Source organism: Balaenoptera musculus, chromosome 21 (assembly GCF_009873245.2).
Source record: "Balaenoptera musculus isolate JJ_BM4_2016_0621 chromosome 21, mBalMus1.pri.v3, whole genome shotgun sequence".
In the NCBI taxonomy this organism is placed as follows: Eukaryota; Metazoa; Chordata; class Mammalia; order Artiodactyla; family Balaenopteridae; genus Balaenoptera; species Balaenoptera musculus.
In genome coordinates this window covers 14,097,962-14,116,808 of record NC_045805.1, presented here as the reverse complement: position 1 = coordinate 14,116,808, position 18,847 = coordinate 14,097,962, and the positions used below count along the sequence as shown (strand labels likewise).

The 18,847-nt window shown below is 43.0% G+C and overlaps 1 protein-coding gene across 8 annotated transcripts in view; it reads right to left on the bottom strand.

Moving 5' to 3' along the window:
• SNX25 (sorting nexin 25) overlaps positions 1-18,847 on the bottom strand; it is a 114,093-nt gene that overhangs the window by 42,320 nt on the left and 52,926 nt on the right. For all 8 annotated transcript variants that reach the window (XM_036838977.1, XM_036838973.1, XM_036838972.1 and 5 more), the window contains one exon: positions 8,941-9,011. In XM_036838977.1, coding sequence (XP_036694872.1) covers positions 8,941-9,011 — 71 coding nt within the window. The remainder of the gene's footprint in view (positions 1-8,940; positions 9,012-18,847) is intronic.

The following is an 18,847-nucleotide window of genomic DNA, read 5'->3' as shown; positions in this document are numbered from 1 at the left end:
GCAACTGGAGAAAGCCCTCGCACAGAAACGAAGACCCAACACAGCTAAAAATAAATTAATTAATTAATTAATTTTTTAAAAAAATTCTATGAGAACAAAGTTAAAAAAAAAAATTCCTAATGGAAATCATTATGGTTCTTATCAACAAGTGACTGTGTGTATGTACATACTCAATATAGTCTGAAGTTCTTCTACACTTCTGCTTGACACATTCAGTTCCAAAACTCTTTACTTACACTCTAAACAAGATACACAATGTTGCCAACACCTCCCAATCTATACTATGAGCACGTCACCCCCAAGAGTGCAGTATTTATATACAGCAGTTTCTATCAGAGTCAAATCAACATTATGTCCCTCTCTGCAGTCAGCTGAATAAATACTACTCTTGAATCACTTTGTTCTTTTTTTTTCTTTAACAATTCATTTAATGTTTCTGTATCATTAGTCAGAAGTCATGTTAATTTGCAGGGTCTGTTTGTCCACAGAGGATCCTTTATTTCCTACCGGGGAAACAGCTTGTGTGTTTTGTTTTGTTTTTTAATTTTTATTGGAGTATAGTTGATGTACAACGTTGTGTGTTAGTTTCAGGTATACAGCAAAGTGAATCAGTCATACGTATACATATATCCACCCTTTATTTTTCTTTTTTTTGGTTCTTTTCCCATATAGGCCATTACAGAGTATTGAGTAGAGTTCCCTGTGCTCTACAGCAGGTTCTTAATTAGTTATCATTTTAACTATTCTTGATAACATTTCAGGATCCAGAACAGCAGTGGGGTGGGGGAAAGCTTTAAAGGGAGCTGAAATACTGGGCTCATTCACATCCAACTGCAGGGAAAATGGAGCATATGTTCCATTACTACTAGAATTCCTACACTCGGCCAGTATCTTAGTTCGGGCGACTATGACCAAATACCACAGACCGGCTGGCTATGAGCAACAGAAGTGTACTTCTCACAGTCTGGAGACTGGGAATCCAGGATCAGGGTGCCACCACAGCTGAGGTCTGGTGAAGGCCCTCCTGTCGGTGGCAGACTGCCACCTTCTTGCTGCGTCCTCACACGATGGGAGAGGCTGGGGATGTCTCTGCAGCCTCTTTTATAAGTCACCAAGTCCATTCATGAGGGCTCCACTGTCACGACTTAAGCACCTCCCAAAGGCCTCACCTCCTAATACCACCAAGTTCGGACGTTAGGATTTCAACGAAAGGATTCTGGGGGAACACGATTACTGAGACCCTAGCAGCCAGCTAATTTTACTAGACCACTTCTCAACTACCTGGGCTGTTCTAATTGTAAATAAAAAGCTAGAGTCGGGCACTAAAATGCAAACGCGAACAGATCACTGGCTCTACAGTAGCGGTTCTCACGCTGTGGTTACTGGAAAAGCAACACCAGCATCTCTGGGGAACCTGTGAGGAATGCAGACTTTCAGGGCCCACTCAGAGCCACAGAATCACAGACTTTGGGGCCCAGAAACCTGCATCTTAACAAGCCTTCCGAGTGATTCTGACACACACTGTAGTTTGAGAACAACTGGTCTCCAGGATTAAGCCCAGACTTCTCAGTACAGCTCACAGGTCCCTTAGGATCAGCCCCTGTCTTCCCGTCAAGGCTCATCTCTCCATTACATCCCAAGCACCTGCGCAGTGTCTCAGCTGACGTAACCCACACACAAACGCACACGTGGCAGCATCCAGCCGCAGCCACCGACAAGCCCAGAGGGGATGAGAGCCACTCAATCTTTCTGACTCAATGCTGCTACCCTTAAGAGAGCACCTTTCTTGAGCTCTGGCCCAGGTAGAGCTGACACTCCACACATCTGTGCCACTACTCGATCCTGAACCTGCAACACTCACTGAATTCATCAAATTGTACTGTGATTTTGTTTGTGTATCCGCCTGTCTCCTCACTGGGCTATGACCTCCCGAAGGTCGGGGACAGGTCCATGCACCGCACAGCCGTGCCTCATACACAACGGCACTCGAAAGACGTTTGCTGAGTGACTGAAGACCTACTTCTGGTGGTTAAGATATCCTTCAGAGTCCTTTCTCTACTGACGTGAAGGGTCCTGTGAACTCAGGTGGTCTCTCATCTACCCAGGATCAGCGGGGGGCGGGGGGGAGGTGTTGTGAACAAAGCAGAGAAACTCGAGATAAAATATAAAGGATAAGTAGGAGTTATCTAGGCAGAGCGATACTGAGTGTAGGGCAGCATTCCAAGAAGAAGAAACAGAATGTGCAAAGAATATGAGGCGGGAGGAATTGGGGTGAGCTGAGGAAATAGAAAAGTGAGTGTGGCTGGAGTTCAGAGGGAGGGGGTGGACTCGAAGGAGATGAGGCTGAAGATAGAGACGGGCCCAGAGCAAGCAGGACCTTGCAGGTTTCACATCGAAGGGTTGTTATTCTAAGAACAATGCGAAGACAATGAAAGGTAAGCATGGGGGTGGCATGATTAAGATCTGCATTTTTAAAAAATCACTCTGGCTTCAGTATGAAGAATAAATTGAATAGGGGCAGGAGTGGATACAAGGAAACCAATTAGGAAGCTACTGCCTTAGTCCGAGAGAGACGCGTGGTGGAAAATGGTGGTGCAGAGAAAGAGCCGAGTTGAGATATATTTAGGAGGTCAGTCTGTGGGACGACAATGGACTAGATATAGTGCATGATGGAGAAGGAATGAACAAGGAGGACTCCTAGGTTCCTGACTTACTCGGATGGATGGCGATGCCATTCACAGAGACAAGAAACTACAGAAGATGACCAGTTATGTGGGACCTGATTTGGACATTTTCATTTGGAGGTGTCTTTTGATATCCAAATAAAAATGTTCAGTGAACAGTAGGTAAGTAGAAAAGCAGAGAATAGAGGTTCTGTAGATAGAAATTTGGAAAGTCATCAGCATATAGATAAAGGAAAGACTAACCAGACAAAGAACACAGAGCAGTGCTACCCAAGGAAACTCTGGTGATGAAGGAAATGTTCCACGCTATCCAATACGGTAGCCACACGTGGTTACTGAACGCTTGAAACATAACTGGTGTGACTGAGAAACAAAATTCTACATTTTTATTTATTTTCAGTTAATTTAAATAGCCACATATGCTAATGGTTACTATATTGGACAGCACAGGTATAAAATAATGAGAGTTAGAAACAAATCTTGAGGAACTCCAACATCTAAAAGCTGAATAGAGACGAATAAGCAAGCAGAAAAACAAACAAACCACTAGAATGACAGAGTGTCAGCCAGGGCAGGTGAAAGCTCCGGAAGACAGTAGTCACCAATGTCACATGTGCCGAACAGTCAAAGATGAAGACGGAAAAATGTTCACTGAAACTAGCTAGTTGGACTTACTAAACTTCCCAAATTCCATCACCAACAAGAAGTTGATGTGATTAGCGGGTAAAATTCAGGCCTCAGTCAATATGTTTGGCCAGAATGAATGATAAAATAAGGTCAGAGGCAAGAAAATTTTGTGAGCAGACTTAAAACTTCTGAGACCAAGTGCTTCAAATTGTTTAATATCTATGAATTTGCTCTAAGAACCTCCTTCTCTAATCATGCCTAATTTTCTTGCCCATAGGACAAGGATCTGAGTTAGATGGTCTCAAAACTTTTTTAGTTTTATGATTATTTACTGTCCCTAGAATTGTATCAGCAGTTAAACTAGCTGAGGCATTGTAAAGACTTTTAAAATCATTCGATACCTTATTTCTTTAACAGATCAAAATACCGTAAGAAAAAAGCCATCAAGAAAAGAATCAAACTGAAATTTCTACATTGTTAAAGAGAGGAACTTGGTCTTCATTTAAGATAAACTAATCTACTGTGAACCTGAAACATGTACAGAGTTTTGTGTGAACTTGCTGGAGTCTGCTGGCGCTCAGAAGCCTTATTTGAACCTTCCTCTGAATACAAAGTAAAGTGGTCCCCCCGACCCTACTCTATCATCCTGAGAAAAGTCAATGCAGAGTCAGCTGGTTAATTCCTTAAGGTTTCAGAGGAAACACAATCAGGTAATTTCTCCCCACTTGTTATACGGCATTTTTTCCTCTGAATCCTCAAACTATTTCACAATTGCGTACCATTTCTTAATCATCAACAATTACAGTTGAAAAAGACCTGCCTGAAACATATTTATATGTAGCAACAAAATTATACTTTAGCATATACACACTATTTTCATAAATAAATTTCCCATCTGTAGTTTGAATCCTAAGTATTCTTAGTGTCTTCCGTCTGGTCATTCTTTCTTTTAAACTTCTTCAGTTTCCCACTCACCAGGAGCACATGGAAATGAGGAGAAACAACACTGGAAACGGAATTGCTTACAACCTCACACACAACCTGGCAGCATCATTACATGGTCACTCTGAGCACAGCCCGATTTTCCAGGTTTAAGGAAACAGTGCAGACAGGTGCAGCTGGTGACGAGAGGTTAACACACAGACTGAGGCTTTTCCCGGATTCTCCGCCCGATGATATTTTCACTAGATCGCACTATCCTCAAAAAACAACAAAACGATTCTATTTGAGGGGAGCCTTTTAATGGTAAAAAATCAAAGTTTCCGTAGTGCCTTTTACAGGGAGGAAAAAACACACACACACAAAAAAAAACATTTGTCTGGAAATAAATTACAGATTATTTTGAGGAAGAATGAGATTAACCTTTTATGTGACAGCTGTAAGTCAAAACTCAAAGGTCACAGAGAAATAAGAACTGTTTCCAATAATAATATGTTACTGGACATTTTATTAAAAGAAAAAGGACAATGGGGAATGTTCAATTTGACCTTCCTTCTTATTAAAAAAAAAAATACCTGCAGTTAAATTATAACAACCTAATTCTTTAAAATTGAAACCACCTACACATGAACTTCAAGAGTGAGACAGCAGATGGTATTATTTATGAGGGAAGTCACTTCAGACTCTTAACACATTATTCTCCCCTAACAATGGGCTGCGCAAAGATACACAGAAATAGGAGACGATTAACTATTACCTCTATGTTGTCACTTCCAAGCACTTCTCCCCAGGGTTGCTCTCTCCCCACAGCGTGAATCCCAGCTTAGAAACGCCGGATGGGCACTTCTCCACCCTCCTGTCGTCCCAGGTCCACAACGCCAGGACCGGTGAGCTCTCTCACCCCTGACCCAGACCCCTACACAGCCCCTGACTCTTTGAGTGTCTTCACTGAGAAACCCTTTATGATCACCAAGAGCAGGCAACCTAAAGACTGAGGAAACTGAGGCCTAGGGAAGTGAAGGACGTGCCCAGGTTTCACTGGGAAGCTGGCAAGAGAACCAAGGCCTCCTAAATTGCAGCTCCCGCACTTTTTCTTCTGCCCCCAAACCTCATCTCACCCACCTGAAGCAGTGGGACCTCACAGGAACAGCAGCAGACTAGGAGTTGGGACCTCAGACGTAAGCTCTGGACAGCCATGTCCCCATCTGTAAAGGCAGCAGGCGGGACCAGCGCCATAATGTCCCACCATCTGATCCCTCCCCACATCCAATTAGTTACCAACTGGGCTGTCTTTCCTTTATAACCTTCCTTATCAATCCCTTCCTTTTCACCACCGTTATCTACACCCTAGATTGCTATACTTCATTCCTGGACACTGTGTCACCCTCTGTCTTTTATTTTAGCCACCCTAGTGGGTGTGAAGTGGTATCTCCTATTAGGTTTGATTTGCATTTTCCTAATGTCTAATGACGTAGGGCATGTTTTCATGTGCTCATTAGCCATGTGTATATCTTCTCTGGAGAACTGCCTATGCAAATCCTTTGCCCATTATCCAATTGGACTGTCTTTTGATTACTGAGTTATATGAGTTCTTTATATATTCTGGATACAAGCGCTATATCATATACATGATTTGCAAATACCTTCTCCTATTCTGAGGGTTGTCTTTTTACTTTCCTGCGGAAGACACAAGTTTTTAACTTTAGATGAAATCCAATTTACCTTTTTTTGGTCACTTATACTTCCCCCTCATTCTTATACAGACCCACACAGTTTGCTAGAATACTGATTCCATGGAACCTGTCTTTGTTCTGGACATGAAGACACAGGGTAGCTGAAATCGCTTATATGGTTTTAGCTGCCCAACTTTTTTCTGAGATTTTACTTCTTAATCTAAACCCTATCATAGACTTAAAAGAGACTAATTTAGGAAAAGCTAACTACTGGTAACAGAATTAACCCAAAAGAAGAGTAATATAGCAAATCTTAATGTGGTTATAGAGCTTACTGAAAATAAATGCTTCTAGCATTTTCACGAAGAGGAACTACAATGCTATCTTTTTTTTTAAATAAATTTATTTATTTATTTATTTATTTTTGGCTGCGTTGGGTCTTCATTGCTGCACACGGACTTTCTCTAGTTGCGGCGAGCAGGGACTACTCTTCGTTGCTGTGCACAGGCTTCTCATTGCAGTGGCTTCTCTTGTTGCAGAGCACGGGCTCTAGGTGCATGGGCTTCAGTGGTTGTGGCACACGGGCTCAGTAGTTGTGGCGCACGGGCTTAGTTGTTCCACGGCATGTGGGATCTTCCCGGACCAGGGCTCGAACCCATGTCCCCTGCATTGGCAGGCGGATTCTTAACGACTGCCCCACAAGGGAAGTCCCTACAATGCTACCTTGAACTTACCAGTTATAACGTTTCGGGTTGAATTGTGTCCCCCCAAAAGATATGTGTAAGTCCTAAACCCTGGTACCTGTGAATGTGACCTTACCTGGAAACAGGTCTTTGCAGATGTCCTGCCAAAGATGTACTGCTTGACTCTCATCTAAGAGCCAAGAAGCGAGACCTGAAACATTCTTCCATCACTGCCCTCAAAAGAAACCAACCCTGCCAACACCTGGATCTCAGATTTGGAGACTCCAGAACTACGAGAAAATGTTTCTGTTATTTAAACCACTCACTCTGTGGCACTCTGTTACACAGCCTTAGTAAACTAACACAATAACGCAAGATAAGAAAGGTGTCTCTGACTAAACTCACACAACAGGGAGGAGCACCGAGAAAAGCCAGACAATGGTGGCAACAAGAAATCCCTCTCTAGTATTCTCCTTAAAATGTCGGTCAAACTGTCTGAAAATAAGCTATCTTCTCTGCAGGAACAATGAGGAATAGGAGAGGAGCAGAGCCTGTACTCTTGGAGGAATTAATCAGATCACATCTCCTCTGCTCAAAAGCCTCCAAAGACTTCCTCATTCAGAGTAAAAGCTGAAGCCCCGATAGCCCTTCAGGACAGGGTCTCCTGCCACCTCTGGTCTCTGGCTTTCTCTCCCCCCACCCACCCCTCAAGCAAGTCTGCATGCTTCTGCCTCAGACTTTTGCACCTGTCCTTCCCCAGACCCCCTCGGGCCCCTAGGGCTTTGCTCACAGGTCCCACCTGGGCGAGGTCTCCCCAGGTCACCCTATCCAAGTGCAAAATCCTCCCCTTCCGGCTGAGCCAGCCTTCCTTATCACCCCCACCTCGCCACAGTTCAACGAGAAGGGAGAACCTGTTTTTCCCCAAGGCACTTCTCGCTGTCTGAAATGCTGTGCATTTTATTTGTTGATTGTCCGACTGCCTCCCAGCCTAGTTCAGGGACTCAGTGAATGCAGAGATCTCGCCATGTCCACTGCTGAATCATAATCACCTACTCAGCGTTCAATAAACATTTTCAAATGAATGCATTTGCGCAATCTTCCTCACTGGGCTGAGATTAAGAATAAGTGCCTCTTCAGAGTCTATACCCTCTTTTTTTTTCTTTTTTTTTTTAAAAACTTGGCTCCTACCTTCTGTCAGAGACTCAGAAAGACAAGTAAAAGTCCCCAAGCACCCCTTTGCCTCTGTGTGCTGATTAGAAACCTGGGCACAGGTTAGAGTCTCTGGCCCAAGTCTTCTTGTCCTTTCGGGACCCTCCACTCCCAGACAGGAACTTGAGGGGGCCTGGAGATTTCCATGGGAAGTCCAGCCTACAAGGTAGTAGTGTTGGTGCCTGTCAGCTGGGAATCCTGACCTTCTCTGCCCTCCACAGAGTAACACGTCCTGCAACTTCATAAGTGAAGCACCGGGCAAACTGTAGGGAGGTGGGAGCCAACTTCAGACCTTGATTATTCCTCAGCATCAAAGCCTGGATAACCATCTCTTTATTTGAAGAGAAATAAACAGGAAAAAATTATAGAACATGTATATGTATATTTTTAAATCTACAAGAGTAGAGGAGGAAAGATGTTCACAATACAAACGTTTAACTAAAAGAGGGACTTTACTGGTGGTCCAGTGGTTAAGAATCTGCCTTCCAATGCAGGGGATGAGGGTTTAATCCCTGGTCAGGGAACTAAGATCCCACATGCTGCGGGGCAGCTAAGCCCACGTGCTCTGGAGCCCATGCACCACAAGTAGAGAGAAGCCCGCGTGCCGCAACGAAAGACCCCGCATGCCGCAACTAAGACCCAACGCAGCCAAATAAATAAATAAATATTTTTTTAAAAAAATAATAAATAAAAATATAAAGGAAAAGGTTAAGAAAATTATGAAACATCAACTCACGAAAGTCATTCAAATCGCTATCAAGATTATGTTCCAACATAGAAATATCAATGAATACTAAGATTAAATTTTAATATGAGAAAAAATTATAAAACCATGATTAGTTTAAAAACAGAACAGAAGCAATATGTACCCACTGACTTTAATATTCTAAAAATTATGACTACAGATGAATAAAGTTTATAAGGGAACACAGAACTACAAACAAAGATTTTTATTAGGATGAAATTACACTTAATTTCTCTTATGTTGTTACACCATTATTTAAACAAATCTGAAATATTTAAAAGTATGCTCATACTTGTCAAAGCTCTGACAGGAGAGAGAAGGCTGGAGACAGACCTAGGACCTTTAGGATGCATACGTGAAGAAAACAAACTGGTTCTTACCTTTGTGCCTCTTCAGCTGGGGGAAGCTGCTAATTGTAGTTGCTTGGATTATTTCCACTACAATTTGATACCTGAGTTTTAAAAAGAGAAAACAAGAAAAGATTGAATAGGAAAAAAGTACTATTTTCAGAGATACGTTTAGAGTGTATTTGTACTAATCAACTATAATACTGTGAATCCTGCCCAAGTATCATTAAAACCATCCAACAGGGATGACGTCGTTGGTCCGGGTGCTGGGCCATGCGCTACTCAATTCTGAGACCGGAACCTAAGAGTTGTGAACGTACTTCTCCAACTCCATTCCCTGTACAGACGCATTCCCACCTGGCCCCCCACTGAAGAGGGAAACCTTGAGGTTATGATCAGCTCCTCCCTCTCCCGCACCCCCCACCTCTGCTCTCCTCCGCGCTACCAGTAACCAGAGCCTATTGGTTCTACCTCCTAGACCTGCACTGTCCAATAAAGTGGCCACGAGCCACGTGGGCTACTTAAATTGAATCACAATTTTAGTTCCTCAGTTGCACCAGCCACATTGCAAGTGCTCAACCACCTCATGGACCTCATGGACCACAGTGGACCGTGCAAATAGAACATTTCCATCACTGCAGAAAGTTCCACTGGATTGCGCTGTCCTACACACTTCTCAAAGCTGTCCTCTCCCCTCCAGTCCCACTGTCACCATCTTCGTGATTTCCTGCATTACTCCTCACTTAGAAGAGCATTCCAGACCAACAGATTCAAAGCATCTGCAGTGGGACTCTGGTGTCAACACTGTCTAAGCTCCCCAGGTCATTCTAATGCACAGAGAGAGCTGACAGCCACTGGAGCAGAACACCAGGTAGATGTACGTGTGACTGAGGTCACCTCTGTGTGAGGAAAAAGAAAAGCTTATATTTTTAGTGCCAAGTACAACCCTAGAATTGTGGCTATTTTGAGCATATTCAAGTCAGGTGAGTTATGAACCCAAGCTCTTAAGTGCTATTTAATTATTATTAAGTATTGCCCTAACCAAACTTATCTATCCTGAGTGTTTCTTAGCCCTTAATTATGTTGACTGATTAAGAATCTGCCTATAATAAAGCTATTTAACATTAACTCTTTATCTGAACACAAACTTTGCAGCATTCTAAGATTTAATGCTACATTTGGTTGGCTTTTAGAACACAAGATATGTTCTTTTGCTTTTCAACTAAAACCCAGAGGACAGACGTGAATTCATCTGTCACAGCTATTCACGGCCACCTCACAAATTCACATCTTTTTATTTCTTCACTTGCGTAGTAAGCATATCGATGCCCGCTCTCACCACCTCAGAGAACAGGCTGTCAGGAGCGCTGCCGGCAGTCACCTGGAGACTGTGGCAGACTGCTGCTTGCCAACACCCTTCCTCTCTTTTTTCCCCACTAACTGGAACACATTTATTGGGGAAAGCAATGCACCCAGCTCACAGCGCTAACCTTCTCCCTAGCAGTTAGGGACAGCCGTCTGATACGGTTCTAGCCTGTGAGATATGAGCAGAACTTGCCGGGAGGGGATTCCAGGAAGGGTTTTTAAAGGGGCAGACTCCATGGAAAAGCCCTTTCAGTCTTCTGTCCTTGTCCTTCCTCAATTTTCCTCCATGGAGCAAGGATGCAGCTGGATGAAGGCACAGCAGCCATGAGGATGAAAGCCACGTGGCGGCGGGAGAAGACAGGAGGAGTTCAGGTGTCCAGTGACATCACTGAGCCGTGACAACAGCCCCAGCCTGTCCAACTCAGGACATCTTGTTATTGAGGAGAATAAACCCCTAACTTGTTTAAGTAACTGTGCGTCGACACGTCTCATGGCCAAATGCCGTCTGACTGAGAGACAGCTCTCTGAAGTCTCCATCCATAGAGAAGTTATCTCCAGGCTGAATACACACTCAGGCGATGTTCTCCAAAAGGAGGCCTTGCTAGGACATTAACGATCAATAAAGTTGTCTGATGGAACTGCCTTCATTCCTCCATTAATGGTAAAACACAAAAGTAGCTTTTCACGTGATTTTTCCTGCCAGTTATGAACAGATGAGGAAACAGCTTATAAGAAGCATACACAAACCTGGAATCATCAAAGTCAAACACTCCTTAACCAAGTCTTTAATTTAACCTTGGACTTAGGTTCTATAAGCAGAAAGCACTGACTTTTCACTCAACTCCAACACATGTCACCCAACTCCAAACATATGCTTGTTGCAGAAACTTCTACGAAGAAAAGCATGAGAATAATCTATGTGGTCAATACGCTTTCATTAAACAAACACTTTTTAAATCAGTTCCTAGTTTCTAGACACACTGAAATGAACAACAGCAACACGGTATCTGCTTTCAGAAAGCTCTGGGGATATATCAGACTAAGGGGAAAACGCTCAGCCTATAATATTTGAAAGACTACATAAAAATAGATTTTAATGACACACTGATTTTAAAATGCAAAACGGCATGTACACTTATGATTGCAGATACGTAAATATGTGGGTATATGAACCAGGGCTACAACGCAAAACAGAGATAAAAATGAAGGGCATCCGTATTAAAATGGTAGAATTATAAGTCATCTTAAAACTGTTCCCAAACTGCTTATCTATCTTAGCCAGTTCAGACAGACTTACCTTCTTTCCTGCACAGGAAGCTTTCCTTACCTCTGCATTTCTGCACCAGCCTCATCATCCTTCTATCCTTTAGGCTTGCAATCTCATCATCTTAGATATCTGCCCTCCCATAAATATGAATCTCAAAGTCCTTTGAATCTTTAAATAAGTTCCTCTCCTCCTCTTCCTCTTGTCACCACCCTATTTCAGGCCTTCTCACCCGTGGGTCAGCTGCATTAGCTAAACGGTCTGTCTCCTTGATGCCAAGCTTTCTATCTCCCACCCAACCCACTTCGAGCACCCCTGTCAAAACACCTTCCTCAAAGACCACTCTCAGCTCCTCGTCCCCCGCTCAACCTCTCCAGGGACCTCCCCAGAGGAGGAAGCCTTCACTCCAGCCTCCCCTGCACCTTGGCCCTGGCCCCCCCACCCAACCCCCATATAAGCCTGGACTGAAGCCACGACCGTTTCCACACGGTTCTCCCCAGACTGCAGTCACTTTCCAGGCTTTCGCTCATGCTGTTTCCTTCTGAAAACAATCTCCCTTCTTGTCCACCTAATTAGATCTTACATATGCTATTTCTTCCCTCAAGTCATTCCCAATCCCTCTAATTCACATTAATATTTCTCCTCGCTGAAACCCTAAATTACTTCTGCTCTATAATAGTACCCATTTATCTACTATTTTATACTGTTATTTTAAAGAGTCACATTTCCACAAAGAATGTTGTGAACGAAGAAAACGGTGCGTCCAGTGTGTTCAGGGCCTAGCCCTTCTTTTTAAAATGGTCACACATCTGAGCCTAAGACAAAATTGTGGCTTTGTCTATAAAAAAAGATATGCTACCTTTTTTTTTCTCTCCAACTAGATCATGAGCCTCTTGAAGATAGGGATTGAGTCTTGGATTCTCCAACCGAACCTAGCTTGGCAGTAAATATTAATGAGTGCTAGGGAAAGAATGTTTGTGTCCCCCGAAAAATTCATATGTGAAGCCTAATGCCCAGTGTGATGGTATTTGGAGGTGGGACCTTTGAAAGGTCATTAGGTCTCGAGGGTGGTACGTGCCCTTACAAAAGAGACCCCCCACCAGAGAGCTCTCTCCACCGCGTGAGGCCAGAGCAAGAAGACTGCTGTCTATAAACCAGGAAGCGGGCCCTCACCAGAAACCCAATTTGCCTACCAGCACCTTGATCTTGGACTCCCCAGCCTCCAGAACTAGGAGAAATAACTGTTTGTTGTTTGAGCCTCCCATTCTATGGTATATTTGTGATAGCAGTCCAAACTGACTTATTAATGAGCTACATTAATAAGTGTTAACATCTGTAACACTTAACAGGCACACATAACATTCTGAACAATTTGTTCTTTCGATATTCTTAGTGATTTACACTCTGGGACAAACAAGTCATCAATGGTACTGAAGAAAATACATGCCATCTGAGTAAGAGGTAAAATGTTCAAACAAATCTATAAAATTATAAAGTAATACCACCTAACAGAGTCTTTTCATCAGGTACCAGGTACCTGATTAGATAATTTATAGTATCTCATTTAATCCTCACAAGGTGCTGTAATTAACCCCACATTACAGAGGAAGAGATTAGAGTTCAGGTGTATGAAGAAATCTATACAAGGTCTCACCGCTTTTAAGTATGAGAGCCAAAATTACAACCTAGGGCTTGATTCTGAAGCTCACGTTCTTAACCATTTTCTGGCTGCCCTAAAATTCAATATAGGTTAGTGTTTATCTTGTCTAAGGCCCTTCAAAGCACATCAGCATGGCCAAGGCCAGACCATCTTTCCAGCCGTACTGCCTTCCATATCCCTCTTGGATACATCCCATTTTCCGGCCAAACCAGACCATGTGCAACACCCCAAACACAACGCAGCTCCTTCCTGCCTCCCAGCCTTTGCTCCCCTTCTTCTCCCTCTCACACACAGCCTCCCCGCTCACCTGCTGAAATCCTGTTCACTCCCAAACACTCAGGCCTCGCAGATTCCTCTCGGCTACAGGATGAAAGATTTGCTCCTACCCACTTCTTTAGCTGTTCACACTCTACCTCTGGCCTACCTTGCTTCATATTTAGCTATTTACACCCACAGGGGTCTCCTACACTGAACAAGGAACACCTTGACGGCGGGGAAAGAATCCAAAGATCCGCAAGCAATTCATCTTTACAAATACCAGGCCCTCCTCACACAGTGCTTTGCGCACAGGAGGCGTCTGAAGATGATTACTGAATCTGTAGAATTCACTTTCACTTGATACCAAAAGGCAAAGTAGGAAATGAGAGACTTTCTCATTCTCAACAAAACCATGCGACACATACATCCAAATGCAGGCCATCCTTGACGGCACAGGCTTCTTAGTCATCTGGGGCGTATTTGGCGGCACCCGGCACTCACCTGGCCTTCCTCCTCCAGAGGCGGACGTGGCCTAGCTGGTGCCAACTGCGGTTCAACCATCAGGAAGACTAATATTTGTCAACATGCTCTTGATCAGAAAAGCAGAGACTGTTCGTACGTTTTTCCAAAATGACATTGTAAACTCAAGTTTTAGGAGGAAGCAGCGAACCAAGAATTCACCTCTTTTCCAATTCTGGCAAGATCCTACCCAGAGCACCCCTTGTGTCTGGATAACGAAAACGTCACACAAAGCTAGCTGCCAGATGTCCCTCTGAGTTGCCACCTCACCTCTCTTTAGTTTTATACACTTCGCTAAATCAACAGACTTGGAACAAGACTGTTTTTATGAACTCTTCTCACCAATGTTAATCTCGCCTGAATGCTACACAGTCCTTCAAAGTAATCACCTTAGAAATCAACACCTTCGGGCTTCCCTGGTGGCGCAGTGGTTGAGAAGCTGCCTGCCAATGCAGGGGACACGGGTTCGAGCCCTGGTCTGGGAAGATCCCACGTGCCGCGGAGCAACTGGGCCCGTGAGTCACAATTACTGAGCCTGCGCGTCTGGAGCCTGTGCTCCGCAACAAGAGAGGCCGCGATAGTGAGAGGCCCGCGCACCGCGATGAGGAGTGGCCCCCGCTTGCCGCAACTGGAGAAAGCCCTCACACAGAAACGAAGACCCAACACAGCCAAAAATAAATAAATAAATAAAATTAAAAAAAAAAAAAAAAGAAATCAACACCTTCTACTGTCAAATGTTCAGAACAGCTTTGGGATGCTATTAGAACTGATTTCAAAGTTATTTAGAAGCCAAACCAAAAAAATTAGTCTTGTCATCTCATCAGGCACACCTTTTAAGTGTTACTTTAGAGCTGTCTTGGGTGTGCACATGCTGGAATGTCTTAGGGGAGTCAAAGGCTGGACAAACCCTAGTCTAAGTGTACCATATGGCAAATGGTTTAAAATACCGTTTTATATCAAAATTAGCAAGGATCTATTATGGAATAGAATACCATATACACACAAATGTTCAAGAAAAAATCAGAAATTTAAAAATAAAGTTTCAGAGTTGCCACAGGCTACTTTGTACTAGGCTAGGGATAATGTTTTCATTAAAGAGACTTCAATTAAAATGTTTAAGAAATGAAGCCATGGTGACTTCTGCTAGCTAAGCTGGAGCTGCTTCCCACATCCACAGCACTACTGACAAGGTCTGCTGGGTTATTTAGGGAGTGGATCAGAGCAGCTCAGAATGTGAGCTCTGGAACCAGATGGCCTGTGTTCAAATGCTGCTTTCGACACTTACTGTGTCACCCTGGGAAAATTATTCAAGCTTTTTAAAACTGAAGAGTCCTCATCTGCAAAAAAGTGGAATAACAGCATTTTTCCTCATAGCGTTGCTATGAAGATTACATGAGAGAACACCTTTAAAATATCTGGAACAGCACCTGCCCTCAGTGAGAGTTTAATGACCGTTAACAATTATTGTTCCTTAACACTGCTGCTGACTCCTCAGATATGTGCTATTTAGGGAGATGGTATGTGTGTGTTTGTAAAATATATATAAAAGCCATTTTAAGTAACCTTACTTTTTTTCCGGACTATAATAGTGTCTCAGCCTGATCAATCGAAGACCACCAGGGTCACTGTAGTCCAACAGCCTCAGGTTTACTGACCCACTGCCATGAGCAAGAGGACCCAGGGGACATCTCCCCAAACAAAGAAAAAGATAAAGTTACTACTGGATTCTGGGGAAGGGCGGGGTGTGGATGAAATTTAAATGAAGCAGCACTGTGACAGGCTCAAAGCGGGGCTTGTAAAGTGGTCAACTTCAGATGGATATAGGGTCCCACTGCCTTGGAAACTACAAAGTTAAGATAAATATGGGATGCTGAGTCCAGAAACCCCTTATCTGCAGCTCTGCATCTGGATTAAAATGAGACTGCTTCTCTGTGTCAAAGTGACTGAAATCCTCCAGGCAAGAAGAGGATGTGTCATTCCTTCTGATATAATTTCACACAGCAAAGTTTCTGATAGAATTTAGAGAGCATGTTTCTCAGTGAATAAGAAAGCAGTAGTCACTAAGCGAGGAGAATCATTATGACATTTTACAGCCACTGAATATATTTGGAAGAAATATTGTTTCCTGTTAACTTGGTAGCTGGTTTTAGTGTCTGTTATCCCAGCCTGATAAACAGACAGGCAGATTTTACTTTCTCAGTCCGAGCCAATTTTTACTTTCTCTAAAGCAACATATGCTCTTCCAAGAAAATGGGAAAATACACAAAGCACAACATTCAAAGTTAACTACTATTAACATTTGGTATACCTTTATAACCTTTTTTCTATGCAAACACGATTTTTTTTGTTTTATAAGATGGGATTTATGTTAATAAATACTGGCTTAGAGCCTTTTTAATTTATAAATGTAGAGTTACTATCTTCCAATATTATTAAATATTCTGATGCAACATCATTGTTACACGGCAATCCATTGTATAGATGAGCCAAAACCTTTTAAACCAAACCGTTATTGTTAGACATTTAAATTATTTAGAGCTTTTCTCTATTTTAAATAAAATTACAAGAAACATTCTTGGAAAAATCTTTCCATGTAATCATGGTCATTTTCTTAAGATAAATTCTTATGAATAATGAATGTATCAAAAAGTGCACACTTTGTATCACAAAAGTGTATCACAAAATACACACTTTGTGATCTTTGTTCAGATTATAAAAACTGTAACAGAAAGGCCATAATTTCTACTCCTACCAGCAGGACATGAAGTTGTCTATCTTCCTACACGCTTGATAACACTAGGTGTCAAATTTTTAATCTTCACCAATATTATGAACAACGAAAAGTATATCATTTTAGCTTTTATGTCTGAGTACTACTGAGGATAACAAGGGCCTGAGCTATCTTGTCAGGAGGCATATTTAATGGTATTCAGGAAGTGGCCGGAGCTGTGACACAAGCAGGGGAAACATTTTCAGTTAGGGCTTGGAGGAGTAAGAGGCTCTTTCCACTAAAGGGGCTTTTAAACCTGTTTTCCACTTTTCTAGCGCACAGAAGGCAACTGATTTCACAGAGAGTCTAAGGCACGTTTCCCAGCCTTTTTCCATTCGTGGCACACACAGCAAGTGACAACATCTGATCAGGACACTGGGGTGACCAGTCATCCCAGGCCCTACCCAGCCACCTCGTGGGCTGAAGAGACCGGTCATCTCCGAACACCCACGCACTGTACTTGAGTTACACCAGCTGGAAAGTTCTGCACCAGAGCAGCCTGAGGAATCCCGAGTGTAAGCAAACACATACACACACACACACATACACACACACATACACGATTCATGTTATATATACAGAAAATAATCTGGTAATATATATACACCAAGTATTCACAGTTTTTATCTGTCTGCAATAAGTGATTTCTATTTTCTTAATCTTGTTTATATCTTTTAATCTTCCTAAAATAACTACCATATATTCATTTTCTAGTTCCCAGAGCCTACAGAAATTACATGTTACAGAAGCGGCCAAAGCTTTGTCACCACAGGCCAGCTGGTGCCCTTTAGTTAACCTCAAGAAAGCCAAAGTTTTCTCTCTGTTGCCTGTACCTAGTTTCTACTTGTGTTCCTCATATTTTTACATCAGCTATTAATATAGTTATAAAGAATTTATAGATGTATGTTTAGCACCACTGCAGTATGTTCCATTCCCAGTCCTTACCTAAAGCATTTTCATTTAGAATGGTTCCTGAATATCATCTTCAGTTGCCTAGTTTTATGTTCCATATCTAAAGTGTCCTAATGACTTCTTATACATTTTGAACAAAGTTTTTCTGAAGGAAGACATTGTCGTCTCAGCTCATCCATTAATCCTACTCAAGTCAGGACCTGAAGGTGTTCTAGCCTGCTCCTGGCAACTGTAATTTTTTCAGGTCTTACTGGGAGCCTAGATGTCCCGCGTTACACATATCATCTCATTTAATTATCACAACAACCCTATGCAGTAGGAGCTATTTTCTCCGTTTCACAGTGAAAACTGAGGCTCAGAGTGTAAATGACTTGCCTGAGACCATGCACTTTGCAAGCAGTGAAGCCGCAGTGCAAACCAGGTCTGTGAAACCCAGGCCTGCCGGACCCTTGAGCCTGTGTTCGTGGCCAGGGTCTGCCGTGGTGCTTGACCGGTCACTACAAGTTGACTTCTTGTGCTGCTAACGCTCCTCGGCCTCTAGAAGAACTGCATTTCTGTCAAGCGCAGGGGAATCGAAAGACAGAGCGCGCGTTGCCGCTACTCAGTGCTGGGCTGAAGTCAGCTTGCGAGGCCTATGCCAGCTCAGGAGAGCTGGCTGTTGCATTTCAGCAATTAAGCCCATCATTATTAAAATCAAATTACACAAACCTACCGTTTTTTAAAAGTAAAAGTACTCAAAACTCATCGTTTCCTAATAATTTCATTCATTTTACTATTACCTATGTTCGAGGTTATTTACATCCGTTCCACCACCCTTCACTACCACCCTTCCACCAGCCTTCACTACCTTTTTTTTTTTTTTGGCTGCACCAGGTCTTAGTTGCAGCACGCAGGATCTTTGTTGAGGCATGCAGGCTCACAGTTGTGGCATGCGGGCTCACAGTTGCGGCATGTGGGCTCACAGTTGAGGCATGCGGGCTTCTTAGTTGAGGCATGCAAACCCTTAGTTGCAGCATGCGAACTCTTAGTTGCGGCATGCATGTGGGATCTAGTTCCCCGACCAGGGATCTAACCCAGGCCCCCTGCATTGGGAGCATGGAATCTTACCCACTGGACCGCCAGGGAAGTCTCCAGCCTTCTCTACTTGTGAACCATAAAGTTCTTTTCTGTTGAGGAGGTACTCAGCACCACA